General features: G+C 45.2%; 1 protein-coding gene across 5 annotated transcripts in view; it reads left to right on the top strand.

The window, feature by feature from the left end:
* Nucleotides 1–18,095, top strand: part of zfhx4 (zinc finger homeobox 4) — an 86,860-nt gene that overhangs the window by 51,962 nt on the left and 16,803 nt on the right. For all 5 annotated transcript variants that reach the window (XM_034573043.1, XM_034573042.1, XM_034573046.1 and 2 more), the window contains exon 7: nucleotides 15,682–15,780. In XM_034573043.1, the coding sequence (XP_034428934.1) occupies nucleotides 15,682–15,780 (99 nt within the window). The remainder of the gene's footprint in view (nucleotides 1–15,681; nucleotides 15,781–18,095) is intronic.

Here is an 18,095-nt window from a genome sequence, read left to right on the forward strand (position 1 = left end):
TGCTGTGAACCAGGAAGTCACTGAAATCCATTCCTCGCATTATAAAAACTTGGGAATGTCACTCTATGTGCCGAGCATGTGTGAGAGGCAGTTCCTGGGAAAAAGAAACTATTCTTATGAGAGTGATGTGATCTTTATCCGAGAGGAGTTTTCCTGAAGTATGTCATTCTTTTTATTGCTGTGCAATTAGTTGGAGACAATACGCTGCATTTTAAATCATTTGTCAAATCAAAATACGACACATACATATATGTGTATTATTATATTTTCGGCAAGTAGCAATTTACCCCCAAATTTCCCAAAACCATATTCTCTATGGCTGAGCGTAAAAGATGTGGTCATTTTTTGAATAATTCCATCCAAGCAAATTATAATTACTTTGCGGTCTGTGTGTGCACATAGAAAAAAAAGAGGGCAGCAGGCTGACTTGTGCCTCTGAGAAAAAAAAAAAGAGCCTTGTTCACCATAAACTATTTTTGAAATGGTGTGTCGGGGCGGTATATGGGCTCAGGCCGATTGTTTTTCTTTGAGTTGAGCAGCTCTTCGGTGGAGGGGTATTACCCGGGCTAAATTGTTCCCTCATGTTTTCCGCCAAGGTTCTGTGCCCACCGCACTGACAGTTATAATTTACAGAAATTGCGCTGATTATCTGAATTAGCATACCTGACCAATGCCACGTTAGTCTTATTTACAATACAAAGCCTCGGGGCTCTGAGGACGCATAGTAAATATGACTCTGGCCCTTTGAAGAGGGGAGCTGGCGTCTCAGGGCCAGGACGTCTCTCACAATCGGTGATATCACAAAGCGCTCCAGGCCCCGCGCCATATGGAAAGTCCTGGAGAGGGAAGTGGTGAATGTGAAGGGCCATATTGAAATCACAGCATTATCGCATGTTTTACCTTCCTCTCTTTCTCTGTCCATATTTTTTTTCACCTCTCAGCTCTTGTCCCCCTATCTTGTTTCTTTCCTTTTTTATTTCTCTCCTGCCTTCCCCCCCCCCCCTCCTTCCCCCTGCCTTCTTTATTTTTCCTCCTCTCCCTCACCTCCATTCTTTTCTCCCCTCGATACCCTCATACACCCAGTGTCCATTGACTCTTAACCACAGATGGACAAAACAATGGGTCATGTCACATAGCATTAAGACAAACAATCCGCTGATGGGAGGAGGGTGGTGTGGAGCCGGAGCCGCGGTAACCAGGCAATGTGCTCGCCGGGCCCAAGCAGCCGCTAATCTCGGGACTGCGATGATACAATTCACAGATGGACATTTAAGGCAGCCTGTATGCACGCACGCACGCACACACACACACACACACACACACACACACACACACACACACACACACACACACACACACACACACACACACACACACACACACACACACAAAGAGGAGGTTAAAAAAAAGCCGAAACATTACGCCAGGAGATATTCAGGTAGAAGGTTTTTTCCCCATTTCCTCCCCTTCTTCCTCACTCTCCTCTCCCTTCCTTTACTTCATCTATCAATAGGAGGTTTGCAATTGATAGCAGCTATTGATTACCTATAGCCAAGGCTAATCGTCACTGCCCGGAGGAAGCTTTGCAGCTCCAGCAGCTGTCAGTGGCTTGTTCTCCATATGTTTGTGTGTGTGTGTGTGTGTGTGTGTTTGTGTGTGTGTGTGTGTGACCCTCCAGCAGTTCTGTGACGACAAATTGCCAAAAAAACCAAGACAGCAAGTGTACAGAAAATTGAATTAATGCGGTTTCTGGCTTCTCCTTCCAGAATAAGGGAAACGTATGTTTTGTCAGCACAGAGAGACATGCGAAGTTTTCACCTCCCCACCTTTAGTGAACAAGACCCATCTCCCTCTCTCTTTCTCTCTCTCTCTCTCTCCCCTTTTTCTTCATCTCCCTAATAGGAAATTTGAGCACACTGTGCGAGATTAAAGCAGAGAATCAGTGCCTTGTGAGCAATCATTTCCAGACAAATCTCTTTCATCCCCCACCGCCCTCCTCTCCTCTCCTCACCCCCGAAACCCCCTACATACCCCTCCACCCCCCTCGTTCTGCTCTCGTTCGTTCTCTCTCTCTCTCTCTCTCGCTCTCTCTCTCTCTCTCTCGCTCTCTCTCTCCTGCTCTCTCCCACCTCCTAATGCTAACAGGGGGTCCCGTGTCATGACATCCCCCCCCTTTTATTTTTTTGCTTTTATCATGTCCTAATAACGTTCTGAAAATAGAGAGAGAAAGAAAGAGGAATGTGACAGAGAGAGGAAAGAGGATGTAGGGAGGGTGGTGGTGGGCGGGGGGTGCCACAAGAAATGGATAGACTGATAAAAATCCATTGAATGAGCTCGGGTCTCGATTTGTGCTTTGATGTGGATGTCTTTGTGCAAATTATACAAATATGCCTGCTGCTTTAGTCATCACGAAGCACTTCACAAGATGCCATCTGCCTTTGACATTTCTTACGGAGAGAAAAAGAAAATGGGTGACAAGTTCATTCAGGTGCATAAAAACATACATTTTGTGAAATTTTGGACGGATATATATATATATATCGTGTAGCCGGCACCGAGCCAGTAAGTACAACAGAAAACAAAGAGAATTTCTGCTGTTTCTGCTCGGTCGGGTCCACAAGCTGCTTTACCCATGATGCCGCATATATAGGGCTAATGGGCAAGGATACATACACACACACACACACACACACACACACACACACACACACACACACACACACACACACACACACACACACACCTTGGCCAGGCCTTTGTTTCAAAAGCAGGTTAATGGAGAGTGAGGAAGAGGAGCGTTGCAATTTTCTGCTCTTTAGGCGGCAGAGAATTCTCTCCAGTGTAAGAGAGACCAGACTCTCAGCGTAATAGCCATTTTACACCCTCATCACCCCTTTGCACACAAAAAGACACTCACACTCACACTCACATACACACACACACACACACACACACACATGGGCGCAAAACATGAACTCACACTCGCCAGAAACATGTGGGAGTGTAATAGGCATTCTATGGTGTGTATTGCCGGTCCCCAGAGTGCCAGTAAGTGTTAGACATGCATGGAGTCGGCAATGAGACAATCAGCATGCTGAAATTGAAACCTTGTCTGGAGTCGCACAGGAGAGAGGGGGTAGGTTGGTGGTGGTGGTGGGGGGGTGTTTCGGAGAGGAGAGGAGCAAGGAGGAGATTAAATAAAAAATAAAAAAATAAAAGAGCAGAGGAGCGGCACAGATGGCAGGAGAGAAGAGGATGAGGAAGTGGAATACGGAGAGATGGAGGGAGAGGAAATAGGAACTGATGTTTGTTTAATTGCCTCATAAGTGATGACACAGATAATTATGTCTCAAAAAGAGATGTTCCTCTCAGGCAGGGCCAATGAGCAGCTGTATCTGTCTGTGCGTGTGTCCGTGTGTGTGTGTTTGTGTGTGTGTGGCCCCATCTCTCCCTCTATCCTCCCCATCAACTGTCCCCTCCAGCCACATCAAGTACAGGACACCATTAAAGCATTGTGGTTTGTGTCATATCAAATCATTCAGCTTAATTAACAGAAACACACGCAAAAAACACACACACTCACAAACACACACACGCTCATCATTCGGAATCATTTTAATTACTCTGTAACATCCTTATTTTTAATATCTCCGCTTCACATACCTGGGGATATGAAGACGAGGGCACGTTCACCTATATATCCCCGCGCTGTGCGTTTTTTGCAGGCGTGTGTGTCCATGTGTGTGTAAGCGATGCTCCCTTGACTTCATATCTAATTGTCTTTTTTAATGACAATGCTCCGCTGTGTGCCGGCTGTATGTAATGAGTCAGGGTGTGTCAAAGTGCAGGCCTGAGCTGTCTGCTTGAGTTAAGCTCTCTCCGTCTACTGTAGGAGCCTCCAGCGTGCGCGCACACACACTCGCGCACGCACATGTTGCACACACACCCGAAGAGACAGTATCAATGTGGGAGTTCCTGTATCTGACACGAGATTAAGAGGGCCAAGTGGAGGAGCACCGAACAACTGCCCTGTTGCATTTGCAAGAAGGGAGAAAGGACCATCCTGTCACACACACCCCGTGTACGCACACACACACACACACATGCAGGCATCCTGTGCTGTAAGTGAGCAGTAGCCTCCCTTGCATTATTCACAGTGGCCGAGTGATCGAAGCCTGGTTCAATAGCACTAAAGCGGCGCATGCTGGAGAGATTTGTCTTACAAAACCTTGACACACACACACACACACACACAGAGGCGCACATATGCTCTCACACACATTGATTTTTGGTGGTGGGAATCTCCCAGGCTTTGGACGAAAGGCAGCGACTGAGAGGGGTTTCCCCCGTCAGAGCAACCCCTAGACAGATGTACACATGCACACCAGCTCTCTGGTTCTTAACCTTTTCTTTCTCTCTCTCTCAGACAGACAGACAGACAGACACACACACACACACACACACACACACACACACACACACACACACACACACACACACACACACACACACACACACACACACACACACACACACACACACACAAACACAGAAGTACCCAGTGCATTGGCAAATATTGTAAGTACATCTTTAATTCTCTCAAAATGAGATTCGATGATGATGATGAGGTCAGGAGATAGCGTGAAGAAGAAAATGAAAGAAAAAATTGGAGACGGGAGATGAAGGATCTGCCTCTTAGATCTGATGGGGTTTCATTTACAGTAAGATGAGCTGATGGTAAAATTAAAAGCAAGAGAGAGGAAAAAAAAGTCTGACTGATATCTCTTTTTTTGCTGACTGTCCTTTTTTGCATTTTACCATGAGGGCGCTTTTTGCAAGCAAAGCAGTAAAAAAAAATCACACGTTGCCTAATATATCATATCTTTCCACTGTAGTGTATGTGTGTGTGTGTGTGTGTGTTTTTCACACGGGCATGTTCAATTTGAAGCCTTCACTTGATTTGAATGGTGATTTTTCTAACACATCCGTCACTTCATCGAGTTTTTCCTATTTTCTTCGGAGCGGCACAAGCAGCCTAACACATACCACCCCCTCTGGCATTTTTGACATATTAACGTGTATCGACAAGCCGGCACTCGGCTGCCTGTAAACACTGACGCAAACATTCACACACCTCTGTCCCCCGAAGACATGTGATCAACCAGACCCAATCCCTTGTAATCATCTGGAACCCGCACACACATATAGCCCCCTTTCAATCCCGGGTAATGGTTTGGGGCAGGGGGCTGAAGCGGGGGGCTTCTTTCCCTTAGCCCCAGTGTCTTAAGCTGCCATTGATTAAATGTTAACTGATATACTCAGCCCTGGCAATCTTGTTAGAGCTGGAGCAGGCAGGCAGCTAGACAGACAGTTTAGGACCCGCGTCCTCCTGATCAATAGCACAGATAAAGATTTCATCCATCAATGAGCTCCCAAAACAAAAGGTATCTGATACCTGATTGGGCCCGTGGGGACACACAAACACACACACACACACACACCCACACCCACGTGTACACATATGTATTTGAACATGAACACAAATTACCACATGGGGCTGAGGTTCATGAAGAGATGACAAACACACAAACACCAATCACAAGTAAATGCAGTGGGATATAAAAACAAGTTATACTGGCTTAAATAAACACACACACACACACATATATGAATTTGAACATGAACACACACAAATAACCACATGGGCTGAGGCACAGGTGGAGATGACAAACACACAAATAACAAGTAAATGGAATGGGATATAAAATGTTAGCTTTAATAATCTCACACACACACACACTTTTTTGTCCAGAATGATATCTCCACCAACCATCAATCAGTTCCACACCTAATGGTGGAATTACAACACACACACACACAGATGCGAACACACACTCATTCTGTATTCAGTGTCAAGTTTGCAGATAAGGCACCCCCCCATCTTTACACACCCTGTGTTAGTTCACTTACATATGTGCATGTGTGCATGCAAGTGTAAGTGCGTCTTTCCTCACTGGCATGTGTGCGTTTCCTCACTGGCACGTGCACTAAGATCCTCGGAGCGCGCCAAAGGCACCGCAAGAACCGGCCTGGATCAATGTCTTGGTGACCACCACTGTTAAAGTGTATCAATAATGTTTCCCTGTCTCCATCCCAGGGTATTGTCACAGGGCAGTTTGAAAGTCCAAGCCTCGCCGCAATTAAGACCTAATTATAAATCAATATGAGAAGTCATTTGAATATAGATTTTCCCTCCTTTTCTCAAATTGTTAACATATTCCCCCACCATGTCTATGCTTTTCTCCTTTTTGTTACAACTTTAAGTAGAATCAATACTTCCCTTTACAGTCATCGGAGAAGTGCTTTGGCATAATTGGAGCTAAAAAAACACAAAGGAATATCTTGATGGAGATCGATGCTCGGAGGGTAAAAAATGTCACAGCCCCTTAAATTCTGATAGCTTTTCAGATACACTTGACGCTGCGCCGCTCTTAAAACAGTCGTCACATTTTTTTTTTCTTGGTTTTGGGGCGACATTTGTCATCACAATCCCCCCCCCCCAAAAAAGCATTTCCGTCCTTCATTTTCTTTGATACGACACCGTATCATTGTGCACTCCCCTCCCAAAGAAAACATCAATGCAACCTGGTAACATGCATCTCATTCGATTAAGCGATATCCTCGCTGTTTTATTTTTCCCGCTCAGCCATTTTTAGGGGCTGTGAGATTTCCAAGTGGCGTGTCAGGGGCCGGGAGTCTAATGCATGGAAACATGGAGCTTTCTGTTTTCTGACGGCTAGCAGAGATAAGGTAGAGATATGGCTCTTGCACTGGCTCAAATCTAAAACAGATCCTGCTGGGAGGGTTGGAGGGGGAGAGTTAAGAAAGTGAGGGGAAGGAGACGGAGGAGGAGGAGGAGGAGGAGGAGGAGGCGGGAGGGGTGGAGGTAGCAAGAAAAGGGAATATTGTCAATCCTCTAAGTGTCTGGCGGTGTCTCTCTTTCTTTCCCTCTTTCTCTCACTTGTTCTCTCCCCCACTCTCCCCCAGTAATCTGATTTATTCGAAGCATATGTGTGCTGCTCTGTCTTTGTCTGCTTCTATTAGGGCCAGTGGGGGCCCATATGACATTGTTTAGCCAGTAATGAAATGGACATTTTTTGCATGTTTTTGAGAAAGTCAGAGGAAAGCCAACACTCCTTATTTGTAACCGTCTGTGAATACCATCTCCGGGGCAGTTGCCCCCGGTCCGTGCATTCATGTGTGCGCCTGTTGCATGTGAGCACACGTGCCTGTGTGTTGCAGGTTCCATGTGGCGTCTCATTTTCTCGATGGTTCTGAGCAACCTAATGAATATTTGGGTCTTGGAGATATTTCTTGTTCTCTTCCGTGACTCTATTCTAAGAGTCCCCTACCTCAGCACACAATGAGGCCCTGATGATGCGCAGATTTTTTGTTTTCTCCTCAATAGCAAAAAGACACCGGTCACATGGACTCATTGTCAGTATATGAAATTGTTCTGTGCTAATGGCAGCGATGTGGTGCTGCGGGCTAAACTGTAGCCCCCATCAATAAGGAATGCAGACATAGAAAAGCATTGAATTGAATGAATGGAAACCTGGAGTAATTTCTTCTCCGCCATATTTCTTTATGTGTAATTCACACAAACAAGCTATTATCCGAGCTAAGAGGAACATACTGAGTGTAGCTTGCATGAAAACATATAAAAATGAAAACTCTTACTGGTGAAGTTTCTGTTTTGCTAAATTCCTCACTTTTATGAGTAAATTAATCGCAACGTGACTTTCTTATGACTGTCCTTTCCATCTTCTCCCCTCGCTTTGATTCCCGTCCAGGATTACTGTCTTGTTTTTGGTGGCGCTGAAAGCAGATGGTTTTTATGCGGCTGAAAACGGGACAGTAGCCCAATAGGATAAAGATCTGTTTAAGCATTATCCATTTGGCCACAGCCCATCACAGGCCTATTTTAAGCATAGAGACGCGCACGTACGCACGCACGCACACATCCAGCTATTATCTTAAACCATGGCAGCCATTTTATTAGATTCCCCGTTTTCAGGCCTTGTATTAGTTCCCGAAAAATAGATAAACCTTGAATACATGACAAGGACCGGCCTGGTCAATTGGAAACTATATCTACCCTGCTGGTATCTTTGTTTACCAGTGTAGTGATGGATGGACAGATAGGGGGGATAAATGGAGGCAAAGAGGAACAGATAGGAGAGGTATATGGATGGATATCTGCGCGAAAAAAGATATAAAAATAGATTGACAGATGGATAGATAGATAGACAGATGAATGCATCTGGGAGATCTTGTTGGGCTGATAGAGTCGAGCAGGTATGCCGAGAAACAGCTGCTTTCTTCATTAGGTTCATCTATCGATCTCAGACCCTCGCTGTGCAAGTGTGTGTATGTGTGTGTGTGTGTGTGTGTTTTTGAGCGAGAGAGAGAGAGGGGAAAGACAACAGCCTCTGTAGGTAAGTGCTGGTAATAGAACAGAATGAATTCTTATCACAGAGATGGGAAGGCCATTAACCCTCAGCTCCTAGTTCTTCCTCCGTCTCTGTCTTGTCCGACTCTCTCTCTCTCTCTCTCTCTCTCTCTCTCTCTCTCTCTCTCTCTCTCTCTCTCTCTCTCTCTCTCTCTCTCTCTCTCCCTCCCACCTCCTTCATCCTGGACCTGACAGGGTCACGTTGGCGAGCGTGTGCGATATTTCCACTATGTGTGCGACCCTGAGTGTGTGTGTGTGTGTGTGTGTGTGTGTGTGTGTGTGCGTGTGTGTGTGTGTGCGTGTGTGTGTGTGCGTGCGTGTGTGTGTGTGTGCGTGTGTGTGTGTGTGTGTTTTAGCTGCCGCTGTGCGCGCTGCCCCACAGGCCAGATGTTTATAATCAGGGGCTGGATAAATATTGGACAGAGGAATCATAAAAAAGACCGGGAAGAACTGAATAAAGAGAAAGAGACGGGGGGAGATGAAACAGAGGAGAGGAATCTTCGTTTCAAATTATTCCTAAATCCCTCAGTAAGCTTGCCGTGCCGCCTCCTCAATTCACCTACTCGGCCTAAGGTGTTTCAAACAGCGGAAAAGCAATATGGCTGTTGTGTAAGATGCAGGTGTGTGTGTGTGTGTGTGTGTGTGTGTGTGTGTACGCTTGTGGAGGTGTACAGTAGGTGTGTGAGCCCATTGTATGAGGCCAGGTGCAGCAATTTCTTTCTCCCACTACTGAACCTTTTGAAGCCATACTTTTGTCCTGTGAAAAACCTTTTGTATTTGCTATTAAAGAATCATTAGCATCATCCCCCCCCCCCCCCCCCCCAGTGCTCACAGCGCCCGAAAACGAAACCCCTCTTAACACGAAACAACAGTTTCTGTCTACGCAGCAAGCAAGACACACAAGCCTTTAATCTTGGCTATGTTTATTCATATGATTCTTCTTTTTCTTTTTCCTTTTTTTTTTTCTTTTTCAAAAGAGGTGTTTTGTCAGTCGCCTGCGAGACAGCGAAGCGGGCAATTTGAGCGAAGAAGAAAATACAATGAAGTGTCTCAGGAAGTTGTAATTGACAACAACAAAGCAAATTTGGAGCTGCTGATACAAGCGTTTTTCCACAAAAGTCGTTTTTTTTTTTTACTTCAGCTTATTCTGTCAGTTCAAGTTATTGACATTCACACCAGGAGCGTATTAAAAGTGACAATCCCATTGTCTGGGTTTCAGAGTCAACCTGAAAACAATAGATCCTTTTTATTTATTTTTTTGCTGGTGTAATAAGTTCTCTTGTGTTTTAGGCAATAAATGGGTGGGTGTGGGTGGACTGGAGCGTGTGCATGGAAACATGTGTGTTTGCTTGTACTGGTGTGTGTGTGTATTTACATGTTAGCATGTGGGCCGTGGACCTCTGTGCATGAAATCCATCGAGCGCTGTGTGGGAGTATATGTGTGTTACGCGCAGAGGGTTTCATGTGTAGGTGTGTGTGTGTGTGTGTGTGTGTGTGTGAGTGAGCATGTACGGGTGTGTGTGTGTGTGTCAGTTATTCCCAGGCCCTGTGCAGGAGCTGTAGCCCCTCTCCGCTGGGTTGATGTTTAGTATTTTAGACATGCTACATTAACAACATCTGGTTAAGATCTAAATGCTTGTTAAACGCGCTGAAATTCGGGGGGGAAAGGTACGGGGAGAGCAAGGGGAGAGAGCGGGGGGGGGGGATAAAGAGGGAGAGCAGGGTAAATAAAGATTTGAGGGTGAGAGAACGGGAGGGAGGGAGATCAGTAAGTCTGTAAGGTTATTACTCTGGCAGTATTACCACTGGCCCTTGACTGTGTGTGTGTGTGTGTGCATGTGTGTGTCTCCGTGTGTGCACATGGCTGCGACTGTGTGGGACGGTGTAATGTTTCAAAGCTTTCCCCTTTAAAACCTAGAGGCCAAACTAGAGCCACGCGCGGGGCGCAGGAATGTGACATCACAGGGCCCCCATTGCTCGTACGCACATGCACACATGCAAACACGGTCTCACAGGGGACATGACCAGAGTTGTACCAAGAAATCATCGTCAACATCACGGCTAAGTGCTGGAGACATGGCCGTCATGGGTGTTACGCAAAAAACATTAAGGCTGCATTGCTCCAACAGACGTATAAAGACGTGCGCCGTATCTGGTCTTTATTATTGTTTTTAAATATACACAACACAACAGTGCTGCTAATAATTCAGCGTACAGAGTCATAACAGCTATAAAGTGACTTTCTCATTCTATAGTTGTCGGAGCATTTCGCATATATTCCTTATGTTGTTTTCTTTGGCAGCAATTATGGCTGCAGTTGATGTTCCGCTTTCATAGCGTCTATGATTTAAGATAAACAATAATGTAAGAAAAGGGATTTTTTTTACCCCTTTAATGAGCACCATCCTCGCCCTAAGGAAGCAAATTAGAGGCAGCTCGTCCCCAGCTAATGAATTCAGCCATTTTGGAGCCCCCGTGTCCAGTTTCCCCGGCGTGGCATCGCTCTACGGTTGTGTGCTGTACTACTGAGTCCTCCACCGGGCACATAATGACCCGGCGTGGTGGTTATGGGCCCTTAGGGGGAGACGGGAGAGAGAGAGAGTGATCTCAGAGCAGGTCATTATACAGCTAGAGGGCACACACACACACACACACACACAAACACACTGCGCTGACACTTTCAATACATCCTCCATTGCCTCCATCTCCCATATGTCTGTTCCTTCATTTATTCGTTCCAAACATCTCTTTCTGCGTGTCTCTCTCTCTATATCCCCTTGCACTTATCTGTCCTGAACTTTTCATTCGATTTTCTGATTTTGATGATTTGAAGTGACGTGGAGTAGCTGGAATATTTGTGCTGAAATCATACAGATCATCCTATTTCCTCTCAGATCGGGTATAAATCAGATTGTGTTATTTGTCAGATTAACAAGAAAAGTTCTTCACCCGGGGAAGAAAACCGGTCACATTGGCCACTAGTTGAATCTTAAACCGAACTGATTTGCTTGTGTCCCTGATCAGGAGTCACTTAATTATTCTTCCTCTCTAACAGTTAAATATAGGCTGGTGTTGGTTGCAGGGTAATCAGACCCATGGGCTGTGGTTAGCTCGAGCTCACCGGCCAGCTTTAATGTTCCGACCGACCCACATCAAAGAGAGTCCCACCAGGCTGCCAAAATCACACACCCTGCACAGCCTGACCCACTCCCTGTGTGTATGTGTGTGTGCGTGCATGTGTGTGCGTGTGTATGGATGTGCACAGAGGCAGTGGAAGGTGACTGCGAAAGTTTTGCTCTCTGCGTCCTCTGGTAGCGATTAAGTTGATGGTTAAGAGTCCCTGCCGCAGAACCCTCTCTCTCTTTCTCTCTCTCTCTCTTTCTCTCTCTCTTCTTTCTTTTCTCTCCCTCTCTCTCTCTCCCCCTCTCTCTCGCACAGGAACACACGCTTGCACATGACAACTCACATGCAAACACATGCAGTCACTGTCTCACTCACTTGATCAATGGCACACAACCACACAACACACACGCACACAAACATGTGCGCAACACTCAGTTGCACGCGCACTCGCGTACACACTCATGTGGTGTGTAACTGTCAGGGTCAGTCAGAGGGCAGACGCTGTGCTGATGTATTGAGAGAGCTCGTCTGGGAATGTCCTCAGTGTGGAAACACATTCCCTGTATGCACACATGCACGCACGCACGTACACACACACACACACACACACACACACACACACACACACACACACACACACACACACACCACAGATCTAACCGACTAGAAGGGGAAAGGAGTGAGAAAAAAAAACACTGATGAGGCCCAGATGATCACCCCCTCCTCTTCCTCTCCCCCCTCAATTTTTCTCTTTCTTCACCCACTCTCTAGCCTCATTCCTTCCTCTCTTTACTTCTCTCTGTTCATTGTCTCTCTTTTCTCTTGTGTCCTATCTGGCCACAGGTAGAGTGCCCCCTAGAGGTTACATTTAGACGGTGGTTTAGTCCTTTTATGATCAAGCACCGGGTGCAGCTATGACCACTTTCACACACTACCCTCATCCGCCGTTCCCTCACTGTCCTCCTTAAGAAAAGCTGAGTGTTTCACATGCACTTTATCCACTGCAGATGTCGAATCTTTTCATGCACATATCATGTCAAGTCATACAAATTAATCTTTCAGAGTCTAATAAAGATGAGTTGATGTTTTATGTGCAATAAGCTTGATTATTGTCAGGATTTGCAGTGGCTGCATGGATGATAATGTTAATAATCATTCATTTGTCATATAGTTTAATTTTTTTAATTCAGGGTACATAATATGAAATTAAATATGTGCATATTGTTATAATATTAATATTGTATAACAATAGTGATAATATGGTGAATAAGTAATACATACATTTAACCTGTAGCCTGTTATCTGAAAACAGGGTTTTAAATAGAAGTAATGGAATATGATTTTACATTCAAGAAACAATCTCTTTTTTGAGATTTTCAAATTGAGACATTGTCCCGACCTTGCAATGTGTGAGATCTTTGAGAGCTTGTTGCCCCCCCCCCCCCTATGTTTTGACCCTTCTCCCTTCCTGTCTTTTCTCACTCTTCTGCAAAACACACGCTGTTCAATTTGTGCCATTTGTGTTTTTTTTTCCTTGGCACCGGACAAAAGTCATGTGTAGAGAAAAGAGACAAACCAGCGATGAAGGACTTTCTCAGAACCATTAACATCCATGCACGCACGCACACGCGCACACACACACACACACACACACACACACACACACACACACACACACACACACACACACACACACACACACACTATCCTTCCCTTCAATATATATGGAGGTGGGGTGAATTAAAATACAAAGATAGACGCCGCCGCAGCAGCACCAGCAGTGAAAACTGCAATTTCTGCAGTCCAGGCTCTCGTGGCTGACAGGAGATATTTCATCCCCGTTGTCACCGACGTATTAATAAAACATCAGGAGCAGAGTGCAGCCCCAGTCTCTCCCTATTTTACACACAAACACACACACACACACACACACACACACACACACACACACACACACACACACACACACACACACACACACACACACACACACGTACAAGAAGGATGGATACTTACACCCTGACATTGACTGTGTATACACATGTGAAAAATATGTGCGGCACTAACGCGTGTGCAAAAATAAAAACCGTGTTCATGAATGCAAACACACACAACGGCAATTTTTCAATCACATGCCAGTTTCTGCCATGAAAATTTCATGCTGGATATAATGTCCACTTAATGTGTTGGCGCTTAAAGTAACGGCGCCAGGGCTTAGTCTGTGTGTCTGTCTGTGTCTTTGTGTGTTTTTAGTATGTGTGTGTGTGTGTGTGCACCTCTCTGTACGGGAAGGGGTTAATCATATCATGTTTCCGTCGTTTTTTTTTTTACAGACTGCTTGTGCTCGTCATACAATGGGCAAAGTGATTGTATGCAAATGCTAGCTGACCTCAATGCACCCTTTGCCTGATTTCTATGAATATGACTGTGAGTGTGTGCGCGTGTGTGTGCACGCGCACTGTAAAATAAGGTTATTAAGGCAGTGCAGGATTGATGAGCGCAGCTCTTTTACACACACTCACTCAAACACACATGCACACAGACACACACTCCCCTTTCATTCTCCTGCAGAGTGAGGGGTTTGTGGTGAGAGAGACCACCCCCCCTTCCTCCCCTCCCCCGTTTAGAAGACATGAAATTTTTAACGGTTTTGGTCTGTGTGTGTGTGTGTGTGTGAGTGAATATGACTCTGTGTGTGTGGGAATAGACACCTATGTGCAAGTTTTTCTGTTTGATTTTACATTTGTGTGTGCTAGCCACGAGATGGAGGAGGGTAGTATATGTGTGTATATATATATTTGTGTGCGCGTGTGAGGGTGTGTGTGTGTGTGTGTGCATGCCTGGTTATCTGGCCTCTCTCAGACTGCTCAAAATTCATTACAAAGTGACATCAGCCCAGCCGGAGACAAATGATGGCTGGATGAAAGGGATCGCTGGGGCTCGGCTTGGATTAGTGTTAGCTTGTGCTGGCGACACATATACACACACATACACACACTTGTGCCTACACACACACTCACTTGCGCTCACACACACTCACACATGCACGCATACGCACACTTTAATCCACTGGCAGAACACTGCAGATACACAGAATTATCAAACAAGGGGCTGAACTCTCCGAGATGGGCAAGCTAATCTGCTAATAGTACAGAGCTGCACGTGTGTGTTGGGTTTGTGTGTGTGTGTGTGCATGTGTGTGTGCATGCATGTACATTTTTTACAGAGATATACAGAAATACACAAACACGAAGATAGACACATTTATTATATTTTACATTTATTATATATTTACTTTGTAGAATTAAAATTATGTGGCTATCCATGATAATGCTTGTAGAAGGAGGTTTTCATATAGTGACAAATAAAACATTTGCATCCAAACATATACAAAGAATTCATACAAAAAACAAACCCATTTTATAATTTGTGTCCTGTAAGTTCTCATACAAACATTTGTCCAACCTGAAATAAATATTAGAATGGTTTGAAGAAAGAACAGGAGAATAGCTGACATTTGTTTTGAAGAGAATACATAGAAAAGTAAAACATCACCACGCCTCGTCTTTAAATAGAAGTTTCTGAAAAGTCCCCCCTGAAGAAACACCCAAAAATGACTAAAATACTTCCCCCAGTAGGACATATTTTCTCCTCGCACAACTGCCCTGCTTCCACGCCACGGATGTATTATGTTTCACCCTCCAGAAGTGGCACGGCAGAGCTATTTTCAACACAACATTTGTTCAAGTCACTGGGAGCATTATTCGCCGGTGCGAGACACTGTCCAGCAGAGTACACTTGACATTTGTGGTGGAGAAAAAAAAAAAGGGGTTTATGAGGATTAACTGAACATGTACAAACAGGAATATTATCAAACTGGCTTTAATGTGATACAGCGATATCAGATAAAACATCTGCTCCATTTCTCAACTTCAGCATCATGGGAGGTTTGTTTTTCAGCGGCCCCCAGCCCCGGCCAGCAAAGTGCTGTATTTTAGAGAGCATTGTGGGTAATGTAGTTGTTTTTTTTCTGTGTGTGCTTTCAGAAGAGACTGCTGAGGATGGTGAGAGACCTCCTCGCTCTTCCTCCAGGCACGGACTCAACCTCACTGAGAGAGAGTTGACTGACAGCAGGAGAGCTGACCGTGAGTCCACATGCACAAAGACACACACACACACACACACACACACACACACACACACACACACACACACACACACACACACATATATATATATATATATATATATAAAAGCACATATGACCATAAGCTTCCTTTCTTTTCCAAGTTAGCATTCATCTCTCGCTCCCTCAGAAAAGGTTCTAACATGTGTGTGTAACATGTGAACGCTGCTGACTAGCCTCCATGTGACCCGCTTTAATCGTTTCCATCTGACAGAAAGAGAAAAAGAGAATGAGAGAGACAGGGGAAGAGACAGTGGGAAAGAAGGAAAAGAGGAGGGGGAAAAAAAAGCGGAGAGAAAGAGAGAGGGATAAGTTGAGTGTTGTGGATATTACCAGGCTATGTCCAGGCCCCAGATTATTTTTTAATCAAATCAGTTTGCGTGCTTGTAATTTATAAGCGCCTTGCATTAATCTTTTCTCGTTCTTGTGCCCTCTCCGATGACATATTAATTTTTCATAAGCACGGGATTAGATGGGGGGGCCTGTGTATATGTTTTTCTAATATTGCACCACATCCCAGCAACCCTTAAATTAGTTTTTTTCTCTCTCTCTCTCTCTCTCTCTCTCTCCTGTACCCTCCCTTCATTTTTCTTTCTCTCCTATTTTTCCCCGGCTCTGTCTATCCCTTAATTGTTGTCCAATCTGTGACCCTATCACCAGGCATTACCTCGGATAGAGAAGGAGTACGAGGGAGAAAAGAGGAGGGGGGGGGGGGGGGAGGAAAAAAATGTTTATTTGTTTGTAAGAATGGCGATGTTGTACGCGGGGAGGGGCAACAATCAGTACAAGACGGCTGGATGTTTTTGTTATTTTGGGCGAGGTAGCGAGCACATAATGCCTCCGCTGCCAGGCTGTGGTCGGGATAGCCCTGGCTTTGTTAGATTTGATTTACCCAAATAAGAATTCATATGATCTTTTTATGTATGAGATGGAAATCCATGGCTGGGGATGAATATTGCATGGGGTCTCTCTCTCTCTCTCTCTCTCTCCACTTTTTTCTGTCATTTCATGGGCCTCTCTCCCTCTCTTTCTCTCTCTCTCTCTCTCTCTCTCTCTCTCTCTCTCTCTCATTCGTCCTCCTCTACTAATATCTCCCCACCTCTTTCTCTTTTGCGCCCCTGCCACCACACTCATTCTCCCCCCAACTCACACACACACACACCTTCCAACTCCCACCCCTCTATCCATCTCAAGCTCCCACCCCACCTCCTCTTTCCCTAGCATGCCATACCTAGCTCCATAATGTGAGGCTCAATGAGGCAGAAGGAGAGCTGAGTGAGGCTGGGGCCTATTAGTTTGGCTAGTCATCTATCTTTCAGCTCTATCTCTCTGACAGGCCTGTCTGACGGACTGGCGGGGGGAACCACCATCCATGCATTTACTGCCGCATATTACCGCCAGCGTCATTTAACACCACCGCACACATGCAAAAAAAAAAGCCAAGTGTCCATGTCCCTCCTACTTTAAAGTGTGCTTACGTATGTATGTGTTCCCGAGTGTAGTTCATCAGATGTCAGAAACCTATTTGTTAAAGCAGCATTGTATGCATTTTTATTTTAGTGAATAATTTGTCCGGGGGGATCGCCTTGTTTGGCGAGGGAATCCAGATATGATAATATTGCTGGTGGGTTTTTTGCCTTTGGATTAAAGGGAGGTTTCAGAAAGTCTAATGGCCGGGGTTCTGATGTGTCAGTAGTGCGTTGTTATGCTCGGGTTATCATCAGAGACAGGGCTCTTGTTTTTCTCTTTTTCCAGCTTAGTGTAGTAAGATTTAGCATCTCCTTCCTCAGCCCCAAATCTCTGGCAGGCTTGAAATGTTCCGATGTGTGTGAACTTATGTGTGTGTGTGCATGTGTGTGTGTGTGTGTGTGTGGAGATCTCCAGGGAAGGGATTACAGTGTGACCAAGTGAGCAGTGTGTTTGCGCACTTCATCTCCAAGACCAAGATCCTTTAAACAAAGAGGGGCAGATAGATAGAGAAGGGAAGAGAGAGAGAGAGAGATGGAGAGAGAGAGATGGGGGGAAGGGCAAGGAACGACCGGCCCACAGAGCCTTTTCCCCTTGCTTCATTTACAATGTCTTTTTTAATCCCATGTCACTTTAGATTAATTATAATCCATGTTACATTCTCCATGCAAATGTCCCCTATGTGGATTACTTCCAGATAGCTTTGTGCTATCTGTGTACTGTAGATGGCGCATGTTGCCATCATGGCTCAGGGGCCCACTTCTTTGTCCGGCTAAACAAAGACCCTGGCATGGAAATGATCTTGTG

Source organism: Hippoglossus hippoglossus, chromosome 20 (genome assembly GCF_009819705.1).
Source record: "Hippoglossus hippoglossus isolate fHipHip1 chromosome 20, fHipHip1.pri, whole genome shotgun sequence".
In the NCBI taxonomy this organism is placed as follows: domain Eukaryota; kingdom Metazoa; phylum Chordata; class Actinopteri; order Pleuronectiformes; family Pleuronectidae; genus Hippoglossus; species Hippoglossus hippoglossus.